This window comes from Triticum urartu, chromosome 6A, assembly GCF_056163025.1.
Source record: "Triticum urartu cultivar PI428250 chromosome 6A, HENAU_Tu73, whole genome shotgun sequence".
Lineage (NCBI taxonomy): Eukaryota > Viridiplantae > Streptophyta > Magnoliopsida > Poales > Poaceae > Triticum > Triticum urartu.
Window position 1 is genome coordinate 587364876 of NC_141878.1, and position 26987 is coordinate 587391862.

At 47.2% G+C, this 26987-nt stretch overlaps 2 protein-coding genes, 1 long non-coding RNA gene and 1 pseudogene across 3 annotated transcripts; 3 read left to right on the top strand and 1 right to left on the bottom strand.

Annotated features, from left to right (window-relative positions):
* Positions 1-303: 303 nt before the first annotated feature.
* LOC147966707 (uncharacterized) lies at positions 304-1690 on the top strand. Its single transcript, XR_015607848.1, has 3 exons — positions 304-489; positions 570-1114; positions 1203-1690. It is a non-coding gene; the product is annotated as an uncharacterized LOC147966707 (long non-coding RNA).
* A 15476-nt stretch (positions 1691-17166) lies between these two features.
* Positions 17167-17778, top strand: LOC147966708 (uncharacterized). Its single transcript, XM_087530924.1, has one exon. The coding sequence runs from the start codon at positions 17167-17169 to the stop codon at positions 17776-17778; it is 612 nt and encodes a 203-aa protein (XP_087387050.1).
* Positions 17779-19272, top strand: LOC147966709 (uncharacterized; annotated as a pseudogene).
* Positions 19273-23295: 4023 nt separating this feature from the next.
* LOC125515477 (uncharacterized) lies at positions 23296-26575 on the bottom strand. Its single transcript, XM_048680949.2, has 4 exons — positions 26251-26575; positions 25049-25166; positions 24233-24956; positions 23296-24073 (listed from the first exon to the last, which is right to left on the bottom strand). Exons 2-4 carry the CDS (start codon positions 25125-25127, stop codon positions 23782-23784), a joined length of 1095 nt encoding a protein of 364 aa, XP_048536906.2. The 5' UTR covers positions 25128-25166; positions 26251-26575; the 3' UTR covers positions 23296-23781.
* Between the last annotated feature and the right edge of the window lie 412 nt (positions 26576-26987).

The following is a 26987-nucleotide window of genomic DNA, read 5'->3' on the forward strand; positions in this document are numbered from 1 at the left end:
CATTAGATAACCATAGCAGTTCAAATAAAATCAAAAATTAATACAATTTATTATATGGCAAGTCTTGCATGCCTAATAATTAGGAAACAAAAATAAATCATAACTATGGAAAGTCTTGCATGAAGAATGGGTAGGAAACTAATTAAATATATCATGGTTTCCAAAACAATCAAGGTGCCCAGGCACCTAGGTGCCCCATCTATTTTACCCCTATATATATATATATTATAATAAAGCAAATAGTGCTTCTGCCCGTACGTCGTCGGTATTTTTGCTGAAAAGCCCCTCAGTTTTCTAGAATTCAACCCGCGTTCCTGTTTTAAGTGGCTACCAGAGAAAGCGTTTCGTTTTTACATAAAGAACCCTATATTTTTGTGTATTCAACCTGCGATCCTTTTTAGGGGGAGCTTGGCTCCGCGCCAGGCGCTCGCCCCGACCCTGCCTTCCTCCGCCGCCTCGCCGCGCCGACTGGCCCGCCGCCGCGACTAGGTCACTTCGCCGCCCTACCTTCTCCTCATCCCTCTCCTTACTCCCTCTCTCTCACCATCTCTATCTCCCTCTCATTGCAGCGCCGCCATGGTCGCCCCGAGCTTCGCCCGTAGCCGCGCCACCCGCCTCCGGCCACGACTCCGGCGGGATTGGGCCGCCACTGCCTTGATCCGCATCCTCTGCTCCGCTGCGCACCGGATCCGGCCACCACCAAACCTCCCGCGCCGATCCGCCCGTTCATCGGCAGCGAGGCGCGGCGCAAGCTTGCGGGTGGCGGCGGCCATGGCGGGGAGGCGGTGCTGCGCTAGGGGTTCTCTGGGGTAGCGCCATGGTTGCTCCCGTGCTCTTGGAAGTTAAAGGAGGGAGGATGCGGGAGAGGGAGAGAGAACACAAGAGGAATGAGAGAAACGAGGGGAGGCACGGCAGGGAGCTGTGCGGCTGGTTGCTCCGGTGAAGAGAAGATAGGGCGTGGACGTTCGCGGGAGTGGGCAGCGGAGGCGCTGGTCGGGGAGCGCATGGTGCTGGTTCCCAGGGGGAGATTGGCGAGGAAGAGGACGGTCTGGTGCGCTGCTGGTGCGAGGAGGGCAGGGGAGAGGGACGGTGCTCTCTATGTTGTGCGCTGCTGGTCTGCTCCTGTTAGCCACATATTATATTGCTACTTTTTCTGTTGTTTGTTGATTGATGCTGCTGCTGCTACTACTTTGATGCATCAGCTGCTAATCTGATGTGGAGCACACACAAAGGCGGATGGCGAGGGAGCAGATGATTTATCTGGGATCTGAATTTGGCAGGTAAAAGCTGATCTGTTTGCTGCTGGCTGGCTTCATGTGATGCTATATTGCGTTATGGAGAGGTACAGAGGTTACATACAGGACCATGAACGTTTCAACTATTGGATTTATGGGTAAAATATTGCTTCATTGATCCCCTGCCTACGGTTCATGATTGGCAATTGATCTTGGGCTATGGAACTACAACGTCTACTCGGTAAATTCCCTTACCACTATATCTTTTTTATGCTAGCAAGAATTCCTTTTACAAGCAAAGCCAGTGCTCGAGTGTGTGCAGAGATTTCTCAAAAGGATATTACCTCAGTCCTGAGCTATACATTTGATGGAGTCATCTAAATATTTCGGGCTTAAGAAATTACAGTGTAGAATTGGCTTTCATCTTGCTAATTCAAATTTACTTATTTTTAAAACTCTACAATAATTCTAAATATTTGATGGAGCCGTTTAAATTGCTAGCAAGAATTGGAGTATGTTGTGAAATGTTTTCCAAGAAGTTTATTTACATTTGATTATATCATTTCGATGTGAGATGGGCTGCAAATACTGGTCACTAAATAATATCAACACCGGCTCCCCATCCCCACACTTTCTTCTGTTGCAACGCACAAGAGGTTCCCCATCCCGCGTTTTCTCCAGTTGCAACGACTCAGTGTTACATTGCTGTAATGTATTCTGAAGCCTTAAGTTTTGGTGTTGGTTAAACCAACAAGGAACAATTAGCATTTTCCCCTGACACGGCAAGCTTGGCAGACTTCGCTGTGCATGCAATGCAACTAAATTTTCTCTCATTACTTTAGTCTTATTTTCACTCTCTGCGTCCTTTGGTTTGCTTCTTGCATTTTTGTGAAACTAAGACAGTGGAGACTGGTCAAGGAAAAACACTTGATTTCAACTGTTCTGTATTGACAGTTTCTGGAGAGAGAAATGACTAAATATTTCTGCACAATAATTTGATAAATTTTGGTGCATGTGCTGCATGTTGTAAATTTTGGTTTACTCGTGTCATAAAGTTCATACATGGCTGATAATGTGTGCCATGATCTCACTAATAATGTCAGAAAGATTCCAGGCAGAAAATGTAAGTCTCTATAGTCAACTCCCTAACCAAAAAGAAAACAGAACCACTTATTCACTGATTAAATCTAAAGAGTTATACAAGCTTTCTTTTTCGATAATCTTCAGCGTAAACTCTTTTCTTTTTGCTCGATTTCCAGATTTATGAACTTTTTGTTGGGGAACGTAACAGAAATTCAAAATTTTCTACGCATCACCAAGATCAATCTATGGAGTAATCTAGCAACGAGGGGAAGGAGAGTGCATCTACATACCCTTGTAGATCGCTAAGCGGAAGCGTTCAAGTGCACGGGGTTGATGGAGTCGTACTCGTCGTGATCCAAATCACCGATGATCCTAGTGCCGAACGGACGGCACCTCCGTGTTCAACACACGTACAGCCCGGTGACGTCTCCTACGCCTTGATCCAGCAAGGGGAGAAGGAGAGGTTGGGGAAGACTCCATCCAGCAGCAGCACGACAGCGTGGTGGTGGTGGAGGAGCGCGGGACTCCAGCAGGGCTTCGCCAAGCACTACGAGAGACGAGGAGGGAGATGGGTAGGGCTGCGCCAACAGGAAGATTGAATCGTGTGTATGGCAGCCCAAAACCTCAAGTATATATAGGGGGAGGGGAGGGGTTGCGCCCCCACCTAGGTTTCCACCCCTAGGGGTGGCGGCGAGCCCTAGATCTCATCTAGGGGGGCAGCCAAGGGGGGAGAGAGGGGGGCGCACCACTAGGTGGGCCTTAGGCCCATCTGAGCCTAGGGTTTGCCCCCTTCCACTCTCACTTGCGCCTTGGGCCTTGGTGGGGGGCGCACAAGCCCACCTGGGGCTGGTCCCCTCCCACACTTGGCCCATGCAGCCCTCCAGGGCTGGTGGCCCCACTTGGTGGACCACCGGGACCCTCCCGGTGGTCCCGGTACATTACCGATAAAACCCGAAACTTTTCCGGCGATCAAAACAGGACTTCCCATATATAAATCTTTACCTCCGGACCATTCCGGAACTCCTCATGACGTCCGGGATCTCATCCGGGACTCCGAACAACATTCGGTAACCACGTATATCTATTCCCTAAAACCCTAGCGTCATCGAACCTTAAGTGTGTAGACCCTACGGGTTCGGGAACCATGCAGACATGACCGAGATAACTCTCCGGTCAATAACTAACAGCGGGATCTGGATACCCATGTTGGCTCCCACATGTTCCATGATGATCTCATCGGATGAACCACGATGTCAAGGATTCAATCAATCCCGTATGCAATTCCCTTTGTCCATCGGTACGATACTTGCCCGAGATTCGATCGTCGGTATCCCGATACCTTGTTCTATCTCGTTACCGGCAAGTCTCTTTACTCGTCCCGTAACACATCATCCCGTGATCAACTCCTTGGTCACATTGTGCACATTATTATGATGTCCTACCAAGTGGGCCCAGAGATACCTCTCCGTTTACATGGAGTGACAAATCCCAGTCTCGATTCGTGCCAACCCAACAGACACTTTCGGAGATACCTGTAGTGTACCTTTATAGCCACCCAGTTACGTTGTGACGTTTGGCACACCCAAAGCACTCCTACGGTATCCGGGAGTTGCACAATCTCATGGTCTAAGGAAATGATATTTGACATTAGAAAAGCTTTAGCATACGAACTACACGATCTTTGTGCTAGGCTTAGGATTGGGTCTTGTCCATCACATCATTCTCCTAATGATGTGATCCCGTTATCAATGACATCCAATGTCCATGGTCAGGAAACTGTAACCATCTATTGATCAACGAGCTAGTCAATTAGAGGCTTACTAGGGACATGGTGTTGTCTATGTATCCACACATGTATCTGAGTTTTCTATCAATACAATTCTAGCATGGATAATAAACGATTATCATGAACAAGGAAATATAATAATAACCAATTTATTATTGCCTCTAGGGCATATTTCCAACAGTCTCCCACTTGCACTAGAGTCAATAATCTAGTTCACATCGCCATGTGATTAACACTCACAGGTCACATCGCCATGTGACCAACATCCAAGAGTCTACTAGACTCAGTGAACCAGTTCACATCACTATGTGATAAACACTCAAAGAGTTCTAGGTTTGATCATGTTATGCTTGTGAGAGAGGTTGTAGTCATCGGGTCTTGCCATATTCAGATCCCTATGTATTTCGCAAAACTTTATATCGTAGATACTGCTACCACGTTCCACTTGGAGCTATTCCAAATTATTGTTCCATTATACGTATCCGGTATCTCTACTCAGAGCTATCTGGATAGGTGTTAAGCTTGCATCGACGTAACTCTTTATGTCGAACTCTTTATCACCTCCATAACCGAGAAACATTTCCTTATTCCTCTAAGGATAATTTTGACCACTATCTGGTGATCTACTCCTAGATCACCTTTGTACCCTCTTGCCAGACATGTGGCAAGGCACACATCTGGTGCGGTACTCAGCATGGCATACCGTATAGAGCCTATGACAAGAGCATAGGGGACGACCTTCGTCCTTCCTCTTTCTTCTGCCGTGGTCAATCTTCGAGTCTTACTCAACTTCACACCTTACAACTCAGGTAAGAACCCCTTCTTTGACTGATCTATTTTGAACTCCTTCAAAAACATGTCAAGGTGTGCGTTCTTTGAAAGCACCATCAGGCGTCTTGATCTATCTCTATAGATCTTGATGCCCAATATGTAAGCAGCTTTATCCAGGTCTTCCTTTGAAAAACACTCTTCAAACAACCGTTTATGCTTTCCAGAAATTCTACATTATTTCAGATCTACAATATGTCATCCACATATACTTATCAGAAATGTTGTAGTGCTCCCACTCACTTTCTTGTAAATACAAGTTTCTAGCAAACATTGTATAAACCTAAAAGCTTTGATCACTCCATCAAAACATATATTCCGATTCCGAGATGCTTGCTCTAGTCCATAGAAGGATTGCTGGAGCCAGCATACCTTTTAGCATCCTTAGGATCGACAAAACCTTTTATTGTATCACATACAACTTTTCTTACGAAAACTTGGTAAGAAAACTTGTTTTGACATCCATCTGTAAGATTTCATAATCGAAAAATACAGCTAGTGCTAACATGATTCCGACGGACTTAAGCATCGCTACGGGTGAGAAATTCTCATCATAGTCAACTCCTTGAACTTGTGAAAAGACTCTTTCCCACAAGTCGAGCTTCATAGACGGTAACATTACCGCCCACGTTCGTCTTCTTCTTAAAGATCCATTTATCTCAATGGCTGGCCGATCATCGGGCAAGTCCACCAAAGTCCATACTTTGTTCTAATATATGGATCCTATCTCGGATTTCATGGTTTCTAACCATTTGTCGAAATACGGGCCCACCATCGCTTCTCCATAGTTCGCAGGTTCATTGTTGTCTAACAACATGATATCTAAGACAGGATTACCGTATCACTCAGGAGTAGTACATTTCCTTGTCGACCTACGAGGTTCGATAGCAACTTGATCCGAAGCTTCATGATCACTATCATTAACTTCCTATTCAACAGATGTAGATGCCACAGAAAACATCTTTCTGTGTTGCATCATTCTCTGGTTCAAATAAAGGTTCGACAACCTCATCAAGTTCTATCTTCCTCCCACTCAATTCTTTCGAGAGAAACTCCTTCTCGAGAAAGGACCCGTTCTGAGCGACAAACAATTTTCCCTCGGATCTGAGATAGAAGGTATACCCTACTGTCACCTTTGGATATCCTATGAAGATGTGTTTGTCTGCTTTGGGTTCGAGCTTCTCTGGCTGAAGCCTTAAGCATCGCAGCCCCAAACATTAAGAACGACAACTTTGGTTTCTTGCCAAACCAATGTTCATACGTCGTCGTCTCAACGGACTTAGATGGTGTCCTATCTAAAGTGAATGCAGCTGTCTCTAACGCATAACCTCAAAATGAAAACGGTAGATTGGTACGAGACATCATAGATCGCACCATATCTCATAGGGTTCGATTACGACGTCCGGACACACCATTACCTTGTGGTGTTCCAGGTGGCTTCAACTGTGAAACAATTCCACAATGTCTTAAGTGTTTGCCAAACTCATAACTTAGAAAATCCCCTTTTAATCAGATCATAGGAACATGATCTTATTGTTATGATGATTCTTAACTTCACTCTGAAATCGCTTGAACTATTCAAACATTTCGGACTTGTGCTTCATTAAGTAAATATACCTATATCTACTCAAATCGTCAGTGAAGATGAGAAAATAGCGATATCCACCGCACGCTTCAATTCTCGTTGGATCACACGCATCAGCATGCATGATTTCCAACAAGTCACTTGCCCGTTTCATTGTACCTGAAAGCGGGGTCTTATTTATCCTGCCCATGAGGCATGGCTCGCATGTGTCAAGCGATTCAAAATCAAGTGACTCCAAACATCCATCGATATGGAGTTTCTTCATGCATCTTACGCCAATTTGACCTAAGCGGCAGTGCCACAAGAAAGTGGTACTATCATTATTAACTCTACATCTTTTGGCGTGAACATGTGTATTACCACGACCGAGATTCAATGAACCATTCACATAGGGTGCATGACCATGAAAGGTATCATTCATGTAAACAGAATAACCATTGTTCTCTAACTTAAATGAATGACCGTATTGCAATGAACATGATCTAATCATATTCATGCTCAACGTAGACACCTGATAACATTTATCTAGGTTCAATACTAATCCCGAAGGCAGATGGAGCGTGCGATGGTGATCTCATCAATTTTGGAAACACTTCCAACACACATCGTCACCTCGCCCTCAGCCAGTCTCCGTTTAGTCCGTAGCTTTTGCTTCAAGTCACCAATAATAGCAACTGAACCGGTATCCAATACCCAGGTGCTACCAGGAGTACTAGTGAGGTACACATTAATAACACGTATATACGTTGTTGAAGTTGCCAGCCTTCTTATCTACCATGCATTTGGGGTAATTCCTCTACAAGTGACCGTTCCCCTTACAATAGAAGCACTTAGTCTCGGGTTTGGGTTCAACCTTGGGTTCCTTTACTGGAGCGGCAACTGGTTTGCCATCCATGAAGTTTCCCTTCTAGCCCTTGCCCTTCTTGAAACCAGTGGTCTTGTTAAACCATCAACACTTGATGCTCCTTCTTGATTTCTACCTTTTGCGGTCTTAAGCACCGCGAACAGCTCCGGGATGAACTCCATCCCTTGCATGTCATAGTTCATCACGAAGATCTAGTAGCTTAGTGATAGTGGCTAGAGAACTCTATCAATCACTATCTTATCTGGAAGTTTAACTCCCACTTGATTTAAGTGATTGTAGCACCCAGACATTCTGGGCACATGCTCACTAGCTGAGCCATTCTCCTCCATCTTGTTGGCAAAAGAACTTGTCAGAGGTCTCATACCTCTCAACACGGGCATGAGCCTGAAATCCCAATTTCAGCTCTTGGAACATCTCATATGTTCTATGGCGTTCAAAACATCATTGGAATCCCGATTCTAAGCCGTAAAGTATGGTGCACTAAACTATCAAGTAGTCATCAGGACGTGTCTGTCAGGTGTTCACAACATCCACAGACGATGTTGTAGGGGTTTGCACATCGAGCGGTGCATCAAAGATGTAAGCCTTCTGTGTAGCAGTGAGGACACTCCTCGGACTACGGACCTAGTCCGCATCAATGCTTACAATATCTTTCAACTTAATCTTTCTCTAGGAACGTATTTGAAACAGGGAGCTACAACGTGAGCTATGTATCTACAACATATTTGCAAAGACAATTTAGACTATGTTCATGATAATTGAGTTTATCTAATCAAATTATTTAATGAACTCTCACTCAGATCGACATCCCTCCCATCATCTAAGTGAAACATGATCCGAGTAACTAGGTCATGTTCGATCGTCACGTGAGACGGACTAGTCAACATCGGTGAACATCTTCATGTTGATCGTATCCTCTATACGACTCATGCTCGACCTTTCGGTCTTCCGTGTTCCGAGGCCATGTCTGTACATGCTAGGCTCGTCAAGTCAACCTAAGTGTTTCTCATGTGTCCCGAGGCCATGTCTGTACATGCTAGGCTCGTCAACACCTGTTGTATTCGAACGTTAGAATCTATCACACCCGATCATCACGTGGTGCTTCGAAACAATGAACCTTCGCAATGGTGCACAGTTAGGGGGAACACTTTTCTTGAAATTTTAGTGAGGGATCATCTTATTAAGCTACCGTCGTTCTAAGCAAATAAGATGTAAAACATGATAAACATCACATGCAATCAAATAGTGACATGATATGGCCAATATCATTTTGCTCCTTTTGATCTCCATCTTCGGGGCTCCATGATCATCGTTGTCACCGGCATGACACCATGATCTCCATCATCATGATCTCCATCATCGTGTCTTCTTGAAGTTGTCACGTCATCTATTACTTCTACTACTATGGCTAACGCTTTAGCAATAAAGTAAAGTAATTACATGACGTTTATGTTGACACGCAGGTCATAAATAAATTAAGACAACTCCTATGGCTCCTGCCGGTTGTCATACTCATCGACATGCAAGTCGTGATTCCTATTACAAGAACATGATCAATCTCATACATCACATATATCATTCATCACATCCTTTTGGTCATATCACATCACAAGGCATATGCTGCAAAAACAAGTTAGACGTCCTCTAATTGTTGTTGCAAGTTTTTTTTACGTGGCTGCTATAGGTTTCTAGCAAGAACGTTTCTTACCTACGTGAAAACCACAACGTGATATGCCAATTTCTATTTACCCTTCATAAGGACCCTTTTCATCGAATCCGATCCGACTAAAGTGGGAGAGACAGACACCCGCTAGCCACCTTATGCAACTAGTGCATGTCAGTCAGTGGAACCAGTCTCACGTAAGAGTACGTGTAAGGTCGGTCCGGGCCGCTTCATCCCACGATGCCGCCGAATCAAGATAAGACTAGTAACGGCAAGATAATTGACAATATCAACGCCCACAACTACTTTGTGTTTTACTCGTGCATAGTAACTACGCATAGACCTAGCTCATGATGCCACTGTTGGGGAACGTAGCAGAAATTCAAAATTTTCTACGCATCACCAAGATCAATCTATGGAGTAATCCAGCAACGAGGGGAAGGAGAGTGCATCTACATACCCTTGTAGATCGCTAAGCGGAAGCGTTCAAGTGAACGGGGTTGATGGAGTCGTACTCGTCGTGATCCAAATCACCGATGATCCTAGTGTCGAACGGACGGCACCTTCGTGTTCAACACACGTACAGCCCGGTGACGTCTCCTACGCCTTGATCCAGCAAGGGGAGAAGGAGAGGTTGGGGAAGACTCCATCCAGCAGCAGCACAACGGCGTGGTGGTGGTGGAGGAGCGCGGGACTCCAGCAGGGCTTCGCCAAGCACTACGAGAGACGAGGAGGGAGATGGGTAGGGCTGCGCCAACAGGGAGATTGAATCGTGTGTATGGCAGCCCAAAACCTCAAGTATATATAGGGGGAGGGGAGGGGCTGCGCCCCCACCTAGGTTTCCACCCCTAGGGGTGGCGGCCAGCCCTAGATCCCATCTAGGGGGGCGGCCAAGGGGGGAGAGAGGGGAGCGCACCACTAGGTGGGCCTTAGGCCCATCTGAGCCTAGGGTTTGCCCCCTTCCACTCTCCCTTGCGCCTTGGGCCTTGGTGGGGGGCGCACCAGCCCACCTGGGGCTGGTCCCCTCCCACACTTGGCCCATGCAGCCCTCCGGAGCTGGTGGCCCCACTTGGTGGACCACCGGGACCCTCCCGGTGGTCCCGGTACATTACCGATAAAACCCGAAACTTTTCCGGCGACCAAAACAGGACTTCCCATATATAAATCTTTACCTCCGGACCATTCCGGAACTCCTCGTGACGTCCGGGATCTCATCCGGGACTCTGAACAACATTCGGTAACCACGTATATCTATTCCCTATAACCCTAGCGTCATCGAACCTTAAGTGTGTAGACCCTACGGGTTCGGGAACCATGCAGACATGACCGAGATAACTCTCCGGTCAATAACCAACAGCGGGATCTGGATACCCATGTTGGCTCCCACATGTTCCACGATGATCTCATCGGATGAACCACGATGTCAAGGATTCAATCAATCCCGTATGCAATTCCCTTTGTCCATCGGTATGATACTTGCCCGAGATTCAATCGTCGGTATCCCGATACCTTGTTCTATCTCGTTACCGGCAAGTCTCTTTACTCGTTCCGTAACACATCATCCCGTGATCAACTCCTTGGTCACATTGTGCACATTATGATGATGTCCTACCGAGTGGGCCCAGAGATACCTCTCCGTTTACACGGAGTGACAAATCCCAGTCTCGATTCGTGACAACCCAACAGACACTTTCGGAGATACCTATAGTGTACCTTTATAGCCACCCAGTTACGTTGTGACGTTTGGCACACCCAAAGCACTCCTACGGTATCCGGGAGTTGCACAATCTCATGGTCTAAGGAAATGATACTTGACATTAGAAAAGCTTTAGCATACGAACTACACGATCTTTGTGCTAGGCTTAGGATTGGGTCTTGTCCATCACATCATTCTCCTAATGATGTGATCCCGTTATCAACGACATCCAATGTCCATGGTCAGGAAACCGTAACCATCTATTGATCAACGAGCTAGTCAACTAGAGGCTTACTAGGGACATGATGTTGTCTATGTATCCACACATGTATCTGAGTTTCCTATCAATACAATTCTAGCATGGATAATAAACGATTATCATGAACAAGGAAATATAATAATAACCAATTTATTATTGCCTCTAGGGCATATTTCCAAAACTTTTCCCATGGTATAATCAGAAAAAAAATTCAATTTTATTGGCTTATATGATTAAAACCGAGAGTATATGCGCCGCTGGTCTTATAGAGCTGGAAAGTTAAGCTTCACTGTAATTGCTATACTGAATCTACAGACTAATTTTTTTTTCTATTTCTTGTGTCAGGCAAGTGGGTGAGCTCTCACATTCCTCTTCGCTTCCTTTGATTTGTTGCAGATTTCTTCGAAGTCCATGACCTCTATATGCTGACTGCAGCCGTGTACTATTTACTTCTAATTTCTTCTCTATCGTGTATATGCCAATTGTTTTCCTGTACCCTGTGCACAGCAATTGTGCTCTAGCATCAATATAAATTTTGGATCCATAATTGCAGCCTATCATTAAGTTGCCGCAAAACTATAATCAATGTCAAAATCCTTATTTTAGTCTGGACAATTAACTACTGAAAAAACCAAAACTAGCTACATTCAGTATTTGACAAGGTAATACCATCATTCAGTATTTGGAGTAGATGCTACAGTTATAATGAAACAGCGGGATTCTTGTACCTGTGGGCTGTGGCCTATATACAACTATTTTAGATACCTGATACTGCAGCTACAGTATGAAGTCTCAAAAGAAAAAGAAACATAACATTAAGTTGTTCACCAGCAATGCACAAGGAAACTGGAACGCACATATATGTAGTTGGCAGTAACTCAAAACTGCATATGATCGCACCGGTAGAAATGACTTAAATTAACAATTCAAGCACATATCTTGGTTTCTCTTTTTAGTCATGTACTAAAGAAAAGCTCCAACACACAATGAAATGGCAGCAAAGAAGAAGCCAATAATTAACCTTTCCTGCGGGAAATAATTAATTAACCTTTCCTAAATAGGAAAACAAACATTACTCAAGAACCAATCGAAGTTTCTGAGATGCAACATGGAAGACGTCACATCCTCACAGATCTTCCTCTCAACATGTATATAACCTCCTTCAGAAACTTGAATATTGATCAATAGAAACCCCATTTATTCTTTGATCAATTGTTAGTTGATATTTTGTGTTTTGCAATACATACAGTTCTCGCTAAATTTGAAAATGTCATTTTCTTCTCCCGTTGCAACGCACGGGCACTTTTGCTAGTAGAAATAAAAATGTTAAATACTTGACGTGCGGGCCCAGGCTGTATAAGAACCCAAAAAATGAAAAAGTTTTATTTTCTCACGTGATTAAAAGTGCTTTTGAAAACAAGGAATAGGCAAAGTCTATTTTGAATTTTGATATTCCATGCCAACTTCAGGTATATATAGCTCAAATACACAAGTATTAATTTCTTGTATGCACCAAAAAAAGTTAATTCTTCGGGCACAAATGTCATTGCAGTGTGCCTGTCTCCCTCTCTGTGTAAATAGTTAAAATTCGGATGTAATAAAATAGTTGAAATTCTGATTTAATCAGGAAATGGCAAAAAATGATTAAAACATGGAAAGGTAAAAAATGAGATCCATGGACACTAGCACCCAAAACATCGAAAGGTCATGACTAAATCATCGCAACTCCAACTGAGATGATCTTTATATTCAAATTTGGAGTTTAGCATGTACTAATCAATTAAAAATATGTTCAAGGTAACTGTTATTCCCAAGGGTAATTTATTTGATTCACTAATACCTTAAGTTTGCATACCCAACTCTAAATTTATAAGTTTTAATCTAGGGCTTCACTGTAGTAGCTTCATATTGTCATATTCAATGCCATTACCTGTATTTCATACAATTTCATATTGCTCTACGTCACTTTATTATTTTTGATTTGTCATTTTCCACGCATTTTACTGGGTTGCATTGATATTATGAGTGTCATATCTTGTCATAATTGTTTCCCTCAAGATAATGGTGATATATTTTGTGGCATACCTAACTAGGGAACCTTATGGGTGAGTTTGTGAGAGCAGGTGTTTGATGCCAACAGCTGGATCGGCCTTGTTGCGTCTCGGTCAGCTTCGTTGCATCTCCTTTCACCATGGTGGGAGTGTTGATCTCGAGTAAAATGAACAAAACCACCACTTTCTTATCACAACTCGTGGAAAATCATTACTTTACAAAATGTGACATTTTGCACTGTCCCGAAAAATTGACAGTGGTAAAAAAACATTGAACCGTTTTCTGAGCTCGTTTTGACGTGGCCGATCACTCGCGAGCCGACAGCGGTGATGGCGCACGCTAACGGCCTTCCTTTTTGCACTCGGGATGAAGCTGGCTGTTGGGTCGGGCCGGCGCATTCCTACGTTTCTGTTTACTGGGCTGGGTTGGGCGCATTCGATTGTTTCTATTTACTGGGCTTCTGGGTCGGGCTCTGCTCGTTCGATTCTTCTAAAAAATGAAGTGGTAGGTTGATCGATTGACTGTGCTCATTCGGTTTCTCCAGAAAACCCTAGTATCCACACACACACAGTGCATTCATTCACATTCACCCTCCTTGCACAGATAACCACCACTCCACAACCTCTCAGTCGCTCCTCTGCATCCAACTTCCTCCTTCCCACAAGAAACAAAATAAAACCTCCATCGCGCCACGACATTTGGCCTCGAATGGGACCAAGTGCTGCAGGAGATCTTCGACAGCGGCATCACCAAGCTCTCCTACGAGCGCGAGGCGAGCATCTGGTACACCGACGTTGCAATCCCCAAGAAACATGAGCGTAGTGAGGGCGGCCGCCAACCATGAGGAGTACGCCCGATTGCCAAACCTACACCGCCCACTGATCGAAAACTTGGTCTGGGCGATGGGGGAGGCTAGTGATTCCCCGAACCCATTCCAGCAGGCATGCTGGTACAAGTACCAGAACCACGACCAACACTGTGTGGGCTACGAGCTTGACAGGGTGGTGCCAGTGCTGCCCATTTCTTTGATGGAGATGGAGGCGCTACAAGTGGAGCAAAAAAGTGCATGTGGAGGCACCACAGATGGAGCAGCGGAAGCAGCAGCAGATGGAGGTGGAGACAGGCACAAGCAGTAAGAGGTCGAAGAAGAAGCTCTGCGTCATGGGGTCAGTTCGTTGATCACTCTATCTTCTGAACCTGTAGAACGAGTGACTCTGATACAACACTTAGGTCTTAGATAATTTTTGCAACAAGATCTGAACAAATATATGGGTTCAGTTAGTTTCTGAACTTAGTGGTGTGGCTTGCGTCTGAAGAACTAGAACTATGTGTGCTTTCTATCTGAACTCGTCTATCTATGCCATCTATCTATCTTAATGTTTGTGGTCATAGTATCTGGATTTTTGTGGTCATATTATCTGAATGTTTGTGCTCATAGTATCTGAATCTTTGTGGTCATATTATCTGAATCTTTGTGCTCACATTATCTGAATGACATTGCTCATATTATCTGAATATTGGTGCTCATATTATCCATTATAAATGTCAAACTATGTATGATCATCTACGTTTCAATGCAAAGAACTATCGTTGTGTTGTAGGTATCAATGCAACGAACTATAGTTGTGCTGTAGGTGTCAATACAAAGATAAAATGTCATAAAATCTATGTCTCAAAATTTTTTCAGTCAGCTTACTATGGAATTATAGGGGTGCTCTAGGTGTCAATGCAAAGATAAAATGTTAGTATAGTTTGATTGAATAAAGTCCGAACATTGCAAGTCTGAATATTGCAAATTCTTTCCTAGTTAGGGACACTTGTTACCTTTAATCAACATAGTTTGAACATTAAATTGAGCACACCTACTGACACTTCACATCAGTCAAATCACTTTAACCCATATACACTGACTCACTCCTTCTGTGGTCAACTTGTCCACTACATCACTCAACCCAAAATTAACTCATATACCCACTGCACAACACCCTGCAAATTTCAGTAGTGGCATTTAGTGCCTGTTTCATTCAGTGCACAAGGATAATTCAACTACATCTATCAATTAGTGAAGTAACTACCCTAGAATAATTAAACATTTGAAAACCCTAAAAATCAGTCAAGTAGGACATGAAAATTCAGTGACAAACAACAAAGATCCAGTTAACTGAATCTTGTTGTGAACTGATTCAGTTAACTGCAGTCAGTTAACAACTAGGTTCAGTGACACACAGTAAAGATTCAGTTAACAACTAGGTTCAGTGACACACAGTAAAGATTCAGTTAACAACTAGGTTCAGTCACAAACAACAAGATTTAGTTAACTAGGTTAAATTAATAACTAGGTTAAGTGACAGACAACAAGATTCAGTTCGCTGCATTCAGTTAACAACTAGCTAGGTTCAGTAACAGACAGCAAAGATTCCCTGTTAACAATTAGGTTCGGTTAGCAACTTTGTTTAGTCACAAACAACAAGATTCAGTTAACTGCATCAGTTCAAAACAAGATTCAGTTAACAACAAAATTTGCTAGAATTCCAGCAAACCATACTTTCCAAATATGGAACCCTAGAATTCCACCAGCAAAATTTGCTAATAGAGACACAGAGGCAACTCACCTAGGGCTCGACCAAAACCATTTAACAGTAGCTCAACGAATTTTTCTCCAAATCTGACGACGATGAAATACTCTGTGATTGTGGTCGCACAATCTTCCTCCTTGCCGCGGGTGCCCCCTGCCATGTCGGCCAGCCAAGGTGACTAGCTTTGTTCACCACACCTTGTCCCCCACCACTCCTTCGCCAATCGATCTGGGGCCGCCATGCCCGCGAGAGAAAGAGAGGAAGAGAGAGCGAGGGACGGGGGTGAGGGCCGTCCCAGCCGCTTCGGACAGATACGTTAATGGCCGTTGGCGCCGCATCGTCACGCTGTCGGCTCGCGAGTGATCGCCCACGTCAAGACGAGCTCAGAAAACAGTTCAGTGTTTTTTGCCATTGTCAATTTTTCAGTGCGGTGTAAACTGTCACGTTTTGTAAAGTCATAGTTTTCCGAGAGTTGTGAAACGAAAATGGTGATTTTGTGCATTTTACTTGTTGGTCTCGATAGGATTTGTTAGCCACCACTGGCCACCTCTAATTAACCATCCATCGAGGTGCTTATAATTGAACATTGGATGGAAAGCGCTTGTTTTAAACAGATGGATGTTGTGTTCAGCTTGGCACCCTCTACACTCGCCACGTGCCTTCATGGGCCCCACAAATTATCTCTCCCCTTATCTTTGGTGTTTGGACATGTCCACGTGCATCTCCCCTTATCTCATCGTTCATCCGCATTGGAGGCCTCCAATCCCCCCGCCAATCTCTCTTGCCTCCCCATTCCTGCTCCATCAAGACGCGCGCGACAAGCCGACCACCCCTGTTGCAAGAGCACCAGTGTTGCGGCAACCTGCTAGCTCTGATGTGACCACCACCTACACTGCTGCAAGAGAGACTACTGATGTTGCAAGGCACACATGTGTTGTTGCAGGCTGGCCGTTGTGCTGCAAGACCGAGTGCCACACTTCGTGGTTGTTACAAGCAGCACCGAGGGGTGCTGCAAGCAGTCGTGGGGTACTGCAAGGGTCGGGAGTTTGGGTGCTGCAAGGCTGGTAGGGCGACTGTTGCAGGGCGTGGCCGAGGTAATGTGAGGCGTGGTGGGAGATACACCGGTGTTGTAAGGGTGGCGTTGGGGTGCTGCAAGTTGACCGTCGAGGTGCTACAGCATTGTTGTGGCGATGCTGCTAGAGTGGACGGGGAGTGCTGCCACAAGAGATGTGAGCTGCCAGTGGGGAGGCGCTGCAACGGAGATGAAATTGCAACAAGCGCTAAAATGACGAGTAGTGGTTGAGCCCCTGGCTGATCCATCAACCGTCGAGCCGGCTGATCCATGCCCGGGGGTATTGTTAGACAGAGGACTCGGTTAGAGTTAGTTTACTCATGATTACATGCACGATCACCCCATGATCTAGCTGCAAGTCATGCGGCACCTCTATATGTACCCCCTCCTGTATTCTGTTCCTGATTGAGAAAGCAATACTATCAGTTTTCATGGTATCAGACAACTCCTTCGATCCACTCTCCCCATGACGCAACCAGAGGGGAAACCCCCCAATCCTATCACCTCCGGTGGCCACCAAACTACTCTCCCCGGCGGTCAGCCACCACTCCCCCCTCCTCTCCCCGGCAGCCAGCCGCCGCTGCCTCTCCTCAGCGGCCAGCATCCTCTGCCTTCCCTCTCCTTTAGTGACACCATTACAGATATCACCCCATTCATTCCCATCGTCCTCGACCTCCACAGCCATAACTACTACCACTGGTGTCATCTATTCGAGATCCACCTCGGCCGCTGCTCCCTTCTACACCACATCTCTGGCGATGTCCCGCCGGCCCCTCATGACCCGCGCTGGCAGAAAGATGACCTCGCCATCATCCAATGGCTCTACACCCGCATCTCCACGGAGCTCTTCAACCTTGTCGTCACCGACGGCGCAACCGCTCGTGATGTTTGGCTCGAGCTTCGCCGGCTATTCCAAGACAACCGTGACGCCCGCGTCTCCGCTCTCAACACGGAGTTGCGCACCATCACGCAAGGCGATCGTCCCGTCGGTGTGTTCTGTCAGCGCATCAAGGCCATCAGCGACGAGCTGCGCGAGCTTGGCGAAGTTGTCGCCGATCGCTCCCTCCTTCACGCGTAGATGGGCGGCCTCGACGAACGCTTCGCTCAGCAGGCGACGCTCATCCCCCTCCTCCGCCCGCTGCCGACGTTGGCGGAGGCCCGTTTGATCCTGCAGATGGAGGAGCACAACCAACAGCGCAAAGCCAACACTCCGCGCCTCCTCCACACGACAGCTCGCCCCACTCCGGCTCCGACAGCGCTGCCCGCGGCGCCGCCTTCGGTTCAGCCACCGTCGGGCTAGCGTCCTAGCCCGAACTACAAGGGCAAGAATCCGGTGTACCGGCCGCCCAAGAACAACGGCGCATCTTCTTCTTCCGCGCCGGCGCCGAGTCCTCCTCCATCGGCTCCCGCTCCTTCGGCGGCGCACTCCAACACCGATCTCTCCACATGGCGCCCTTCCCATGATCCCTGGACGGGCTTGGTGCAGGCCCGGCCGATGCCCTGGTCGGCGCCCTCCTCGTACGGCGCCCCGCTGGCCTACAGTGGTGCATGGGCGCCCGGACTTCGCCCCGCCGTCGGCGCGCCCGGCCTCCTCGGCTCGCGCCCTCCTCCGGCGGCTTACGCTGCCTATGCGCCCCTGTACCAAGCCGTAGCTGCTCCAACGGCCTACTCCATGTACCCCTACGGCGCTCCTCCTCCTGGCTGGGATCATGCAGTGTCGTCCTCTGCATCCACTACTGCTTCACCATCGCAGACTGCTGCTCCAACCACGGCTGCTACCACTCCGGCCTGGGATCAAGCCGCCTTCATCGCCTCCATGAACTCGCTTACCACTCAAGACACAGGTAACGAATGGATTTTTCGATTCTGGGGCTTCCTTACACATGTCTGCATCTGCTAGTACGTTGTCCGCTCTTCATCCTTCTATTTTATTTCCTTCCATTACCTAGGAGATGGTTCTTCCACTCCTGTCACATGCCTAGGCACCGCTGCTCTTTCTTCTTCCCGCTCTCCTCTTTTACTTCGTGACATTCTTGTTGCACCTGCTCTTATCAAGAACCTTAATTCTGTTCGTCGTTTCACCATCGATAATCAAGTCTTTGTTGAATTTGATCCTTTTGGGTTATCTGTGAAGGACCTTCAAACCAAGATGGAGCTCGCACGGTTCAATAGCTCTGGCGACTTGTACACGATCCACGGCACCTCCTCTCCCTCGTCGCATGCGTTGCTCGCCTCTGACACCTTGTGGCATCGTCGCCTCAGCCATCCTCAACGGAGCACGACGACCACACTCCTTCAAGAATTTCAGCTCCCGCATAATCGTGACAGTCACGACTCCTCTTTATGTCATGCGTGTCAGATGGGCAAGCATGTTCGCCTGCCTTTTGGCACGTGTACTACCCGTAGCACTTTTCCTTTCGAGTTATTACATTGCGACTTGTGGACGTCTCCTACCCCTAGTGTCTCTGGATTTAAGTACTATCTTGTACTCTTAGATGATTACTCGCACTTTGTTTGGACCTTCCCTCTTCGTGCAAAATCTGATGTGCATGCTTTGTTCGTCAACTTTTAGCGCTATGTTTCTACCCATTTCTCTCTTCCCATACGATTTGTGCAATGTGACAATGGCCGGGAGTTCGATAACTCTCGCAGTCGCTCTTTCTTCCTTACTCATGGAATTCTTCTCCGGTTCTCCTGTCCCTACACCTCTCCCCAGAACGGCAAGGCCGAGCGCTCTCTTCGTACAATCAACGACATCCTCCGCACTCTTCTTATTCAGTTTTCCATGCCATCCTCGTATTGGGTCGAGGCATTGCGCCACGCTACTTTTCTTTTGAACATCCGTCCTACCAAGATGAGCCCTTGTTTCTCTCCCTACGAATCCCTCTTCCTAGCCCCTCCCGCCTATCACGATCTCAAAACTTTTGGCTGTCTGTGTTTCCCAAACATGGCTGCCACCTCTTCTAACAAGCTCTCCCCGCGGTCTTTTCCCTGCGTTTTTCTCGGGTACTCTGATTCTCACAAAGGCTATCGTTGCCTACACCTTCCCACCAGCCGCATTATCCTTTCGCGCCATGTCACTTTCGACGAAACACAATTCCCTTTCGCTCACCGCGCCGAGCCTAATCAGTCCGCCCCCATTTCCGGTCCTCACGTACCCGCTCCACGCGTTCCTGCGATCGACGTGCATGGGATGCATGGCCCTGTTCACCTGGGGCCCGCTCCTCCACTACCCACCGCTCCCACCAATCCCGCCCCACCTCTGCATGTCTCCCCACCAGCCCTCACCTCCCATTCCGCACCAGACAACCACGCTCCTCCATATTCCTCGGATCCCCGCCCACCGGCCCCATTGCTTCTGGCCCCGCCCCAGACGCACGTGTCGCCCCGGTTCTCTCGGATCGCCCGCCCACCAACCAAGCTGCTCCTGCCCTCGCCGCAAACATCCATGCAGATTCACCCGGGCCCGCCACTACTCCTCTACGCTCGCATTCCGATGATTTGCATGCATCTCCCATGCAACCTCTTTCTCCTTCCCTCTCGCCATCTTCGCCTTCTGCTACTCCTCCGACCACAACACCTCCTCCCTTACGGTCACTTCCTCGCACTGCCGTCCTCGTCCCGGTCCCTCAAAATGCTCACCACATGCGCACGCGTGGCAAGGCCGGTTTTCATCTTCCCACCGATCGACTGAACCTCACCGCCATTTCTGCGCCCATTTCCCCTGTCCCACGTTCCTACAAGGCTGCCCTTCTCGATCCGCACTGGTTCCGTGCCATGAAAGACGAGTATGACGCTCTCCTCCTCAAAAACACCTGGTCTCTCGTTCCACGTCCTCCCGGCGCCAATGTTGTATCTGGCAAGTGGGTTTTTCGCCATAAGTTCAACTCCGACGGCACCCTTTCTCGCTACAAGGCTCGTTGGGTCTGCCGTGGCGATTCTCAGCAGCCTGGAATAGACTATGACGAGACGTTCTCTCCTGTCGTCAAACCTAGTACCATCCGCGTGGTCTTGAGCTTAGCGGTCTCGTCTTCATGGCCCATCCACCAGTTAGATGTGAAAAACGCCTTCCTCCATGGTTCTCTCTCTGAAACTGTCTACTGCCGTCAACCTCTTGGCTTTGCTCACCCCACTCTTCCCGATCATGTGTGCCACCTTCAGAAGTCTCTCTATGGCCTCAAACAAGCGCCACGAGCCTGGTTTCAGCGTTTTGCTTCCTTTATCCAACGTCTCGGCTTCTCTCCTTCTCGCTCAGATTCCTCTTTATTCATCTTTCACTCTTCGGAGCACGTCGCCTACCTTCTCCTTTATGTTGACGATATTGTTCTAACTGCCTCCTCTGACTCCTTTCTAACCCACATAATCTCATCCTTACGTACAGAATTCTGCATGACAGATCTTGGTCACCTCCACCACTTCCTTGGCGTTGCCGTCTCTCGCTCCTCCTCGGGTCTCTTTCTATCTCAGCGCCAGTACATCCTTGATCTTCTTTCCAAGGCCGGCATGACAGACTGTCACCCCTGCAGAACACCTGCTGAACCGGGACCCAAACTCTCGTCTGATGGCGAGCAACTCTCACCCTCGGACGCCACACTCTTCCGCAGCCTCACCGGCGCGCTCCAATACCTTACCCTCACTCGCCCGGAAATCACCTATGCCGTCCAACAAGCCTGCTTGTATATGCACGACCCTCGTCTTCCGCACATGAGTCATGTCAAACGTGTTTTACGCTACCTCAAAGGAACTCTCGATCACGACCTTTCTATCACTGCTTCTTCTCCAACCACTCTCACAGCATACTCTGATGCAGACTGGGCAGGATGTCCAGACACTCGTCAATCCACTTCGGGATACTGTGTGTACTTGGGTGATAACTTGATTTCATGGTCGTCGAAATGGCAGCTTACTGTTTCCAGGTCGTCTCCGGAGGCTGAGTACCGCTCGGTTGCTCATACTGTCGCCGAAACCGTGTGGCTTCGTCAGCTTCTTCACGAGCTTCACCGCCCTCTTCATCGCGCGACAATTGTCTACTGTGATAACATTTCTGCTGTGTACTTATCATGTAATCCTGTACAGCATCGTCGCACTAAGCATATAGAGATAGACATCCACTTTGTTAGGGAGAAAGTAGCATTAGGTGAGGTTCGCGTTCTTCATGTTCCCACCAGCGCTCAATTCGCCGACATCTTCACCAAGGGCTTGCCGCCGACACCCTTCCTCGACATTCGCTCCAGCCTCAATGTCGTCGAGCTCGCCGTTGACACTGCGGGGGGGGGGGGGGGGGGGGGGGGTTAGACAGAGGACTCGGTCAGAGTTAGTTTACTCATGATTACATGCACGATCACCCCACGATCTAGCTGCAAGTCATGCGGCACCTCTATATGTACCCCCTCCTGTATTCTGTTCCTGATTGAGAAAGCAATACTATCAGTTTTCAGGTATTAACGGAAAAGAGTGGGGGTTTGTTTAGTTTTAGCGTAGACTTGCCTTACACATAATGTAGCACGTACTGTATTTGGCTAAGCCTATGATTTGGCCAACATTAGGGAGAGCCATGATCCAAACAAAGAAAGTTTCTGGTCCTGGCCAAAATATTGGTAGTGTGGGTGTTGGTCGTGGGCGCGCCGTTCATGGTGTCGCGCCCTGATGTCACACACGTTGGTCACTTGGTTAGGGCTTGCGATTTAAGTACTACTCCCTCTGTATCAAAATAAGATGTTTTTTGACACCATCATAGTGTCAAAAAGCGTCTTATATTTCGATACGGAGTGAGTACTATTTTATTTATCTCGTGTGACACGCATATTTGTACTTGTTTCTCCCGGGCGCCCGAGAAGCAGAACCAGCGGCGATCGACGGCAGTGGTGAAGTCGTGTGGAGAATAAAGGTTCTTTCTTTTTCACAATCATCCATGAGTACATCAGTAACAGTATGCTGGTCCAACAATCGCAAACGGATCGATTGCATTTGGTGCAATGCCGAGTGGCTCAATCCCACGATAGCACACCCAACAAACAATGCTGGTGGACTGGACCATTTGAAATGAGCAGAATGCCCGAGTCTTTGAGCACAAGAATACACCAACAACAATCCTGCTCAATAGCATCAGATGCGAGGCCAAACTGTGGATTTCCGCCGGAGTAAAAAATTGGGAACTATTGTATCGGGGGAGCGAGGCTTATGTAGCTTGGGGCTTGCAACACAGAAGCAAACATTTTGCCTCCGTTTCAAAAAAAAAAAAAGTTGGTCCAGTTGCTTCAGGTGCTGTGATTTCCAGTTCCAGACCTGCAGCTCCGGCCGGGTTCAGAAACTGACAGCCATCCACAAGTTTCAGTACTCCTAGTACTATATTTGTTTGGTTTTCATTCACTACTTATTTGTCTGCTATGCATCGAATTAGTTGCACAAACGAAATAGACCAACCCGCAGACGCGCTGCTTGCCAAGGTTGAGATGGAGAGGAAGCATCAAAGGCGTGGGAGGAGATCAGTAAAAGTAAAAGTGTAAAACGTTACCAAACTCAACTTAACTGAACTAACCTCAACGTGTACCATAATACTACTTCATTAGAAAACTGATAAAAGATTCTGTATATCTGTCTTAACTGTACATCTTAGATCGTGCACTATACATTGTTTCTCACAATTCCAAGTTTCAGATCAGAGCAGCATTTCAGGTGCCGCAAGGGGCCAAACCAGCCCCGGAACTACAACAAACAGAGCTGTAGCTCAAGCAAAATCAACTGTACATCTTAGATTGTGCACTATACATTGTTTCTCACAATTCCAAGTTTCGAATCAGATCAGCATTTCAGGTGCCGCAAGGGGCCAAACCAGCCCCGGAACTACAACAAACAGAGCTGTAGCTCAAGCAAAATCAACTGTACATCTTAGATTGTGCACTATACATTGTTTCTCACAATTCCAAGTTTCGAATCAGATCAGCATTTCAGGTGCCGCAAGGGGCCAAAACCAGCTCCAGACTATCACTCACATGATAGAATACTCGCATGATAGAATGAGAAGCTCCAACACCAAGCAGAAAAGTAGAAACCGTAGTGAGTTACTACGATTGCTTCCAAGCTACTGCTGACGACCAGTTTTTCTGACTTGGAAGGGAAATAGCTTTTCTGTTCCCAGATGGCAAAGAGCTCCAATATAGTGCAGGTTCGTCTGCATTGACGACATCAGGTTCGGGAACAGAAAATATAACCTGTGTGCAACATCCGCCCTTGTCGAGGCCATTCCATGTTCTGCGGCCGGATCAGCCGAATCCTCCAAGGGATGAGCAGGCCCGTTCCGATGGTAGCGCAATGGCTCCAATCGAGGATCAGTTTCCGCTGGAAAGCGCGTCGCCTGTGGATCATATCTTGACCTATGAAGTAGACACAAAATGGGTGTCATGGTTACAGTAGCAGTAGACATATGGAGTATACTGGTAACATAAAAAAGAACAATGCCAATTATGTATATGCATGTGATGGATATGGGCTAATCTGCTCAAAATTATGCGACATTAACCAACAAGACTTACCTGCCAAATGACCAAACCAGGTATGAGTTGTTCAGAAGTTGAACATTCCAGTCCAATGGATAGGACAGATTGCTGATCACAAACGGGAAAGCCTCTGGGTCGGTATATCTCAGAATATCCATCACATAGTCATACATTTCGACGTAGAGAAAAGGCCTATTCTCCAGTGGCACATAACAAACATTATATCTCATAAGGAAGAATGGGTCTCCTTGCTGATACCCTTTTATATGCTGGAGCAAATGCTTGAACTCCGGATTGATATCCTTGTCCGCGTGATACTTGGCACTGGCTTCACCCACCAACTGGTGAAGCATGTCTGCGAGGGCTGTAAGATTGGCTTTTGTGCCCTTGGCAGTTCTTTTCTCCAGGTTGTCAACCACTAACTTTGGGATCTCATAATAATCTGTCACCACGATGTTTTCTAGCTGCAAGCTCTGAAAGCAGTAGCCAGACTCAAGAACATCCAGTGGCATATTCGTGACTCTGAATAATATATGCTTCACACTCTCGATAAAGCTTGCACGCGGAGTATCCAATGCTTGTGTTTGGCCAACCGGATCCCTATTACACATTATTTCACCGGCGAGACCCTTGACAAAATCTGTAACCGGTGTGCCATTCTCCCCTGGTAAAAGGAGATAATGACAGATCCTCTTTTGCCTCTGGACGGCAGTCTTCTTATTGGCAGATGCCTTCTTCCCGCGAGACATTTCCTTGGTGCCTAAGAAACAAAATAGAGGCTACTTGATGGCTCCCAAAACAAAAAACCTATAACAAAAGAGGACTGAGTAGGTAGAGGTATAATTTACATACCTGCATTGTGAAGTAGCAGAAAGGTTAGTCCATATACTCTGAAGGATAAATAAGTGGTGACTTGAGCACTGGGCTTCATGTCCTTCCCTTTTAAAGGCAACAGCTCCAGGGCAGGAAGCTGCTTCAAAAAAAATGTAAAACGCGCATTAATTGGTGCGGTGTTGCCTGTGGAAATTAGATGTGGTTCACAAATACCGTAGGACACAGTACCATACGATGGGGTCTCCAAGAGGAGCGCCACGTGATTTAGAAAATTGGGGGGCGTCTCCGTCAGGTCGACAGTCTGTTCTAAGGCACAGGATCGTAACTGGGCTGTGGCGCAATAAATTCTGTTCGCCGGAAGCTTTGTGCATCGGGTGGGACCAGGTCAATATCGTGTGGAGTCTATGCGGGCCTTCAAAGACGTTTAGAATACAAAACAGCTAACGAGATCCTTGGCAGCAAACGCAAATCTCGAAAGTGCGATGGCTAATGACGGTTTGCGGGAGGTCACAACAGACACAACTTGGAGCAGCCGGAGCCGGATGTGCCAGAGATGACAGCGCCCTTCCTCGGCCTCAGATCTGTGATGTGGGCCCAACTTTGCAAGCACGGAATAAAAAGTTCGCCGAGGTAGCCCATAGAATCACTCGGCGATCTCAACCTCGTATGAACAAAGGAGGTACGGTTTCCGAATCCGTTTTTAACTGAATTAGTCACTGAAAGTTGGAGTTTACTAGGAAGGGGCAAGCATTGGGGCAAGGGTGTGGATCAGTAAAACAAGTACCGAGAATTGATATTAATGTTGTAATGGTGAGCTGGTGGTGTAAGTTTCACCAATCTGATATTAATCTCGTGTGGCAGTAAGAGCTCGCCAATCTGGTGGCGCATAACACGGGGAGAATGGAACCTACATCCTAGACATATAACCACATCTATATGATGCCAAACCACCCACAGGGAGAGAGCAGAAATTTAACAACATGCAATTTCGCACATAAGCCAAAAGAAGAAGCAAGTCTGCTAAACTGAACGCAGGCAAACCACTTTAATCTGCAAAATAGCCTGCTAAGACTAATTTCCATTTGTGAGGGACGTGTGGGTTGATTTTAGAGTTTTCCGTTCGACCTAGGCGCAGTTGGGAGCGGGGAAAACACCCGGCATGGCTGCAGGCAGGGTTTCTTTCCGGTGGGTATCGAAAAAGATCCAGAAGAAGTGGTTACCTTGGTAGGGGAGGGCGCACCAAGGCAGCGAACCCTCGCGTGCCGCTCCCCGCACCGCCGGGAAGAAATCCGGCGGCGGGGCGCCCGGGAAGTCGAACGGCGCGCCGCCGACGACCCGAGCGCCCCCGTCGGGCCCCCTCTCGGCGAGGTCGACTTCCCCTCGGGCGCCGCTGCCGGGGAAAGATCCGCCCGCCCGGGGATGAAGAAGAGGGCGAGTCGGGTATTCACCTGCTGATCTTGCTCGTGGTCTTCTCCGGCTCCGGCGGCGGCGGCGGCTCCGGCTCCTGCGGCGGCGAGGGGGAAACTGGGGTACGGGGCGGGAGGGGGAGGGGGTGGAGCGGGCGACCGTTAGGCCGGAAAATCCTATTTGACGAGCGGGAGGATTGGCCGGCCCACTCCCCACAGCGAGGCAGCCGGTTTTGGGAAGGTTCCCTGAACCGGTTTTTTGTTTTTATACCGGTTTAGCGGTTTCCTTATGTGTTTTTTATTTTTATTTTTTCGTTTTACTGTTTCATTTATTTTTTTCTTTTTTCATTTCTTTGTTTTCCTTTTTAATTTCCTTTTCAAGTTCATATTTTCTTGTTTGTCTTTTTTTAAAATTGCAAATTTAAAAAATGTTTGACATATTCTGAAAAATTTCAGTTCTACAAAAATATTTCAAAAAATTGCATTTTTATTGACGTTTTCAAAAATTGTTCGTGTTTTTCAAAAAGTTCAGAATTTTGAAATATGTTCAT